This window comes from Erinaceus europaeus, chromosome 20 (genome assembly GCF_950295315.1).
Source record: "Erinaceus europaeus chromosome 20, mEriEur2.1, whole genome shotgun sequence".
Taxonomy (NCBI): Eukaryota; Metazoa; Chordata; class Mammalia; order Eulipotyphla; family Erinaceidae; genus Erinaceus; species Erinaceus europaeus.
Window position 1 is genome coordinate 5,451,559 of NC_080181.1, and position 7,849 is coordinate 5,459,407.

Below are 7,849 nucleotides of genomic sequence, written 5' to 3' on the forward strand. Positions count from 1 at the left end.
CTTTCTCTCTAACCTTCACCCACTGTTTTGTTAATAAATCTTTTCCACTTGGGGTGGGGGAAGAAAAAAAGAATGAGGGAGAGAAAGAAGGGAGGGGCAAAGGAAGGAATGAAAGGAGGGAGGGAGAGAGAAGGGAGTATGACTCAGACTAATGTTCACTTATACAATAAATAGCCAAAATTCATAACATCTTACAGAAAGATTAGGACTCAGTGTTCACGGAGTTGCTTAGTCAGCAACCAATTGACCTGTACCCTGCTCTAAGAGACTGCAGGAGAAGGACATCAGACAGTCCTTGTTATTCAAGATATTATATACTAACAAATTAATTGCTAGCAAAGCAACTGTGTAAGATCTTCTTTATACCTTATTACATATGAGAGAGTTCACACAAGGCAGAGGAGAGACGAGAGAAGCCAGAGCACCACTGTGAGACGTGTTGAGGATGGAACCTGGAACCTCGGGTTTGAAAGTCCAAGGTTCTACCAGCCAAGCCATTTCCCCAGCCGCTGTTTAAGATCTTCTATAACTGTTATATATAAACAAATAATCCATTATTTATAGGCAGATGTTCACAGGATTTTGTTTTATGTTGTTTGTTTTTTCAACCAGAGTACTGCTCAGCTCTGACTGATGGTGGTGCCAGGCATTGAATTTGGGACCTTTGGATAGGGGAGGTTGAGCACGCTATAACCCAAAAAGGGGTCTTATATCATGCCCAGTTTTCATATGAGAAAGTTGAGATTCAGGGGCCAGGTGGTGAAACACCTGGTTAAGCGTTCACATTACAGTGCATAGGTTCAAGTCCCTGGTCCCCACATGCAGGGGGAAAGCGTCACAAGTGGTGAAGCAGGGCTGCAGGTATCTCCCTCTTCCCTCTCTCCCCCTCTCCTCTCAGTTTCTCTCTGTCTATATACAATAATAAATAAATAAAAATAGGGGCTCAGACAGTGGCGCCCCAGGTTAAGCACACACAGTATGAAGCGCAAGGACTGGCGCAAGGATCCAGGTTTGAGCCCTGGCAACCTACCTGCAGGGAAGCAGTGAAGCAGGTCTGCAGGTGTCTGTCTTTCTCTCCCTCTCTCTGTATTCCCCTCCTCTCTCAATTTCTCTCTGTCTTATCTAACAACAATAACAGCAACAACAACAACAATGGAAAAAATGGCCCCAGGAGCAGTGGATTCATAGTATAGGCACTGAGCCCCAGGAATAACCCTGGGGCAAAATAAATAAATAAGTTTAAGAAGAAAAAAAGAAAGTTGAGATTCAGAAAGATTAATCTTGCCCAAAATGAATGAACAAATCAGTAGCAGAATTGGCATTTCTGTTTAGGTGCATTTACTTGTTTTTTATTTGTTTGCCACCAGGGTTATTGCTGGAGCTTTTTGCCTACACAACTCTCCACCATTCTCAGAAGCCATTTAAAGAAAACAAATTTTTTAAAGAATTTATTTATTTATTTATTTATTCATGAGAAAGACAGGCAGAGAGAGAGAAAGAACCAGAAATCACTCTGGTGCATGTGCTGCCAGGGATTGAACTCAGGACCACATGGTTGTGAATCCAATGCTTTAAAATTTTTAAAAAATATTTATTTATTTGTATTTATTCCCTTTTGTTGCCCTTGTTTTTTTTTATTGTTGTAGTTATTGTTGTTGTTGTTGTTGTTGATGTCGTTGTATAGGACAGAGAGAAATAGAGAGAGGAGGGGAAGACAGAGAGGGGGAGAGAAAGATAGACACCTGCAGACCTGCTTCACTGCCTATGAAGCGACTCCCCTGCAGGCGGGGAGCCGGGGGCTCGAACTGGGATCCTTACTCTCTTCCTTATGCTTTGTACCATGTGTGCTTAATCCGCTGTGCTACTGCCCGACTCCCCTGAATCCAATGCTTTATCGCGCCACCTCCCAGACCACTAAAAATTATTTTATTTATTAATTTATTATATAGAGAAAGAGGAATTAACAGGGAAGGGAAAGATAGAGAGGGAAAAAGGGGGGTCGGGCAGTGGTACACCAGGTTAAACACACATAGTATGAAGCACAAGGACCCGCTCAAGGATCCAGGTCCAAGCCCCAGGCTGCCCATCAGCAGGGAGGCCACTTCACAAGTGGGAAAGCAGGGCTACTGTCTTTCTGTCTCTCACCTTCTCTATCTTCCCTTCTCCTCTCAATTTCTTTCTGTCTTATCCAAAAGAAAAAAAATCAAAAACATGGAAAAAGACACCTGCAGCCCTGCTTCACCACTTGTGAAGCTTTCCCCCTACAGGTGGGGACCAGGAGGCTGGAACCCAGGGCCTTGGATGTAGTAACACATACATTTAACTCTGTGCACCACGACTCAATCTCCGCAGCAGCCATTTTTTATTTTATTTTATTTAAATTTATATTTATTTTCCCTGTTGTTGCCCTTGTCTTTTTTTTAATATTTATTTATTCCCTTTTGTTGCCCTTGTTGTTTTATTGTAGTTATTATTGTTGTTGTCATTGTTGGATAGGACAGAGAGAAATGGAGAGAGGAGGGGAAGACAAAGAAGGGGAGAGAAAGATAGACACCTGCAGACCTGCTTCACCGCTTGTGAAGCGACTCCCCCTGAAGATGGGGAGCTGGGGGCTTGAACCAGGATCCTTTTGCCAGTCCTTGCACTTTGCACCACGTTCGTTTAAACCGTTGCGCTACCGCCTGACTACTGCCCTTATTTTTTTTCCCTTTTTTCTTTATTTCCTTTTTTTTGCCCTTGTTGTTTTGTTGTTGTAGTTATTATTGATGTTGTTGTTGTTAGATAGGACAAAGAGAGAAATAGAGAGAGGAAGGGAAGACAGAGAGGGAGAGAGGAAGGGAAGACAGAGAGGGAGAGAGAAAGATAGACACCTGCAGAACTGCTTCACCGCCTGTGAAGTGACTCCCCTGCAGGTGGGGAGCCAGGGGCTTGAACTGGGATCCTTATGCCTGTCCTTTCGCTTAGCGCCACCTGCACTTTTTTTTTAATTTATAAAAAGGAAACATTTTTTATTGTTGTTGTAGTTAATGTCATCGTTGTTAGATAGAACAGAGAGAAATGGAGAGAGGAGGGGAAGACAGAGAGGGGGAGGGAAAGATAGACACCTGCAGACCTGCTTCACCACCTGTGAAGCGACTCCCCTGCAGGTGGGAAGCCAGAGGCTCGAACCGGGATCCTTCTGCGGGTCCTTGCGTTTTACGCCACATCTACTTTTTCAATCACTATCTCCACCCTGGAAGCCATCATCATCTGAATCTCAGATCAATTTCACACCTTCTAAGTGTGAAATTTGGTGTTCTGCTGTTTCAGTTCAAAACCTTACCCCATCCTTTGCAAATCACACTAAATACTAGTAGAGACTAGTTTTGGGCCTTGATATAGCTAAGTAGATCTGCAAAAGACTTTCGTGCCTGAGATTCCGAAGTTCCCACCTTCAGCCCCAGCACCGCCATAAGCCAGAGCTAAGCCATGCTCTGGCAACTAGTCTTTTGTATATGTTATGCCAGTGCTTGTTCTATTTCAAATGCACTCTTTTTTTCTCCTCTATTACAGTGTTCGAAAAATTCCTCAAACCAAGAAAATACAAATTACCTCTTCTGTCTTTAAAGTTACAGCATATGTAAGTGTTCAGGGGAAATTTATAATCAACCAGTCTAATGACTTCTTATTAAGGTTCTAACAGTCAGAAATAGCAAGTAGGATGATGTTATGCCTTGGAGAAGGATGAAATTTAGTTTTCTGTTAAAATTGAAAGTTGATCAAATATGCTTTCATTTGGAAAATGGGATGAACTACACCCCCTTTCCTATCTCTTGTCTGTCTTTGGTAATTGTCCTTATAGGTAGAGCTAAGTCTGCCTCAGCGTTCAGTCTCCACTATGTCAAGTAATAAACTATATGATGAGTAAGGATGGCATAAATACCTCTGTTCTGTATTATAGAATTTAATACTTAAATTTTATGTTATACAAAAATTGACACATATAAAGCATTTTCTAAGTATTTTTTTGTTAAATCACGTCACAAAGATTTATTGCCTTTCTACAGTGACTATTAACTCTGCTACTGTGATGGGCTACAGTGATAAATAAAAGAAACAACCCTTATCTTCATAATAATTGACTGTGATCTAAAAAGCGAAGATAGAAGAAAATGGCAAAATAGAGATGTTTTCTTTTAAAAAATATTTGTATTTATGTATTTGGATGGAGACTGGGAGAAATTGAAAGGGAAAGGGAAGGTAGAGGTAGAGAGAGCTAGACCCCTACAGCTTGAACCTATATCCTTGTGTGTGGTAATGTGTGTGCTCAACCAGGTACACTACCATCTGGCCCTGAAATGGTTTCATTTCATAAATGTTAATATTAGTATTTTAAATGCATTTTTTTTAAAGATGGCGGTTTCCTTTGGACTTTTTTTTTTTTTTTTTTTTTAACCAGAGCACTGCTTAGCTCTAGCTTATGGTTGTGCAGGGTATTCAACCTGGGACTCTGTAGCCTCAGGCACAAGAGTCTCTTTGCATAACCATTATGCTGTCTACCCTCTGCCCTAAAGATTTTTTTTTTAAACAAGATTATGCATGCTTACATAGTGTGGATATATTGCTGGCATGGTAAACTCTGCTATCATTACATGTTTTAAAATATTACTTAACTGTCAGTTGTTTTGTCTGAGATTTTATATATGTTGTGAGACCTTTTAATAGACCTTTAGATATATATGCTTTAGTTAAATAAGTTGCTTATTACTTACATGCAGTCACAGACTGAATAACAGAAATTAATCTTTTTCAGGATTCTGTTGGTGTGTGCTACCCTTCCACAAAGAGTCATACACAGACGTTTTCTTACTTTATTGTGGATCCTATCAGACGTCATGTTCATGTTTTGTACCACTGCTATGGTGTGGGGGACATGTCTTAATAGTGTTTTTGCAGGTTGTTCATATTTACTGTTACCTGTTTTTTTTTTTTGTTTTTTTTTTATATTACTACTGATTTAGATCTTCATATCTACATTTATTTTGCAAGTTAACTCAAGTAAAATGTTAACATTCATAGAACAGAGGATATCAGACACCAATATGGCTTACTTTAAATGAATTTAGAACACTAAATTCAAGAGTCAAATTCTAAGTGGGCAGATAGCATAATGGTTATAAAAAAGACATTCATGCCTGAGGTTCTAAATTCTCAGGGTCAGTGCCGCACTCTACCTTAAGCCAGAGCACAGTAGTGTTCTAAGAAAAAGAAAAAAAAAGTCAGAATTAAATCCTGTCCTAAACATACTCTATACCAGTACAGTTGTATTTTTATAGAAAGCTACAGAGAACTAAAAATCTAATTCATATTACACTAAGATTCAAGTGAGTCCCTATCCCCATTTTTCCATGTATTTTAGTTTATAAGCTAATTCATTCTGGATTAATATTGTAACAGAAAGCTAAACATCTCTATCAGTGTTTAATATGAGTTTTTAAAGTTGATTTTCATTTAATTACCATTCTTCATTGCATAAAGATTTACACCTCTATATAAAAGAACTGTAGAAAAACAGTTCTTTGCTTCATTTGTTCCACTTAAAGCCCACAATAAAAAATAATGTTCTGAACATAATTGTAAATGGTTATCACATAATACACTAAAAGCAAGACTGTAGCTGCTTCTTAGCAAAGAAAGAGCTCAATGTCCACAGAGTTGTCCAAATGCTGTTATGTTGGCAAAAGAGTAAAAAAAACAAAGCAAAACAGGTTTTCTCAGTACTGCCCCTTTATTAGATTCATAGGATGAACTTAAAGCTTTTCTAAGGGAAAAAGCAGTGGACATAAATCCCAGAGGCAATGAAGAGTCTACCAGGAATGTTGGGACTGAAGAGTGGTAAGTTGGGAATATCTTGTTTCTGTTTTGTAGGGATAAGGATAAAAATGATTGTATTTGAACCTGCAGATATATCTGGAAGGCAGCTAGCCATTTAGAGATAGAACTCGGAGAGCCTGTCTTACTCCTAGTACCTACCTACCACAGTGCCTTGGCACAATAAATATCTACTGGATGAATGCTTTCAAGATATGTTCATAATATCTCTCCATGGCTTTAAAAGTCATATGACTGATGTTTCTCCCTCTCTCCGTTCAGCACCACCTGAGACCAGGCCTCACCGCGGTGCGGCCATCACATTAAAGTCTCATCTCGGAAAAAAAAAAAAAAAAAAAAAAAAAAGTCATATGAGGGAGTCGGGCGGTAGCGCAGCGGGTTAAGCGTGCTTGGTTCCAGCCCTCGGCTGGCTGCCCACCTGCATGGGAGTCGCTTCACAGGCGGTGAAGCAGTTCTGTAGGTGTCTTGTCTTTCTCTCCCCCTCTCTGTCTTCCCCTCCTCTCTCCATTTCTCTCTGTCCTATCCAACGACGACATCAACAACAACAATAATAACCACAACAATAAAACAACAAGGGCAACAAAAGGGAATACATAAATAAATATTTTTTAAAAAAGTCATGTGGAACATAAAACCAAGAACTAAAATGTTCACCCGCCACCATCAGCCTTGCTGCTCCCCTGAGGAGTCCCAACAACCTGCGGATTGATTGTGTTAGTTTGATAGTGTGAGTGGAGCTTTTAAGATTGATTTCTTAGTGTCTTTCAGGTATGCAATCCAATATCATTATAGTTCCCATGTTACATATTACACCACATAACTTTTTTGGTGTCTGTTTTTATTTGTTATTCTTAATTTTTTTTTTTTTTCGTTTTTGGCCATGACTTTTTTTTTTTTTTTAACTGGAAGCTTGCTCCTTTTGACCCCCTTCAGCCATCTTACCTAACGTCCCTCTCCACTCCTGGCAACCAACAGTGTTTTCTTTGCAGCCCTGAGCTGGAGGCTGGTGGGTGGTGGCATTTGCTTCCTTTTTTGTATATTCCACATAGAAATGAGATCATATGCTATTTATATTTCTCTGACTTATTTCACTTAGCATGATACTTTCAACTTCCATCCATGTTCTCAGAAATGCCGAGATTTCCTTTTTTTTTTTTTTTTTTTCCCTCCAGGGTTATTGCTGGGCTCGGTGCTTGCACCATGAATCCACCGCTCCTGGAGGCCATTTTTTCCCCCTTTTGTTGCCCTTGTTGTTGTAACCTCGTTGTGGTTATTATTATTGCCATTGTTGATGTCGTTCGTGTTCATTGTTGGATAGGACAGAGAGAAATGGAGAGAGGAGGGGAAGACAGAGAGGGAGAGAGAAAGACAGACACCTGCAGACCTGCTTCACCGCCTGTGAAGCGACTCCCCTGCAGGTGGGGAGCTGGAGGCTTGAACCAGGGTCCTGGTCGGTCCTTGCACTGCGCCACATGCGCTCAACTCACTGCGCCACCGCCCAACCCCCTTGCTTTTGTTTTATGGCTGAATAACATTCCATTGTACATATGCATCACTTTCTTTCTCCATTTATCGAGGGATAGACAGTAAATTTTAAATTGTTTCTAACTCTTAGTTATTGTAAATAATTCTGCAGTGAAGATTAGAATTCATGTTGATGTATCTTGTCAAATTTGTGTTTTCAATTTATTAGGATAAATATCTGGAAGTAAGGAGTCGGGTGGTAGCGTAGCGGGTTAAGCGCAGGTGTTGCAAAACGCAAAGATGGGCAGAAGGATCCCGGTTCAAGCCACTGGCTCCCCATCTGCAGGGGAGTCACTTCACAAGTGGTGAAGCAGGTCTGCAGGTGTCTATCTTTCTTTCCCCCTCTATGTTTTCCCCTCTTCTCTATGATATCCAACAACAACAACATCAATAATAACTATAACAATAAACTAACAAGGGCAACAAAAGAGAATAAATGTTTTTTAAAATCTTA

General features: G+C 40.1%; 1 protein-coding gene across 2 annotated transcripts in view; it reads left to right on the forward strand.

Moving 5' to 3' along the window:
• CFAP300 (cilia and flagella associated protein 300) overlaps window positions 1–5,613 on the forward strand; it is a 32,483-nt gene extending 26,870 nt beyond the window's left edge. For both annotated transcript variants that reach the window (XM_007520723.3, XM_060179720.1), the window contains exons 6-7: window positions 3,553–3,619; window positions 4,793–5,613. In XM_007520723.3, coding sequence (XP_007520785.1) covers window positions 3,553–3,619; window positions 4,793–4,921 — 196 coding nt within the window. In that variant the 3' untranslated portion in view covers window positions 4,922–5,613. The remainder of the gene's footprint in view (window positions 1–3,552; window positions 3,620–4,792) is intronic.
• The last annotated feature ends 2,236 nt before the right edge of the window (window positions 5,614–7,849 follow it).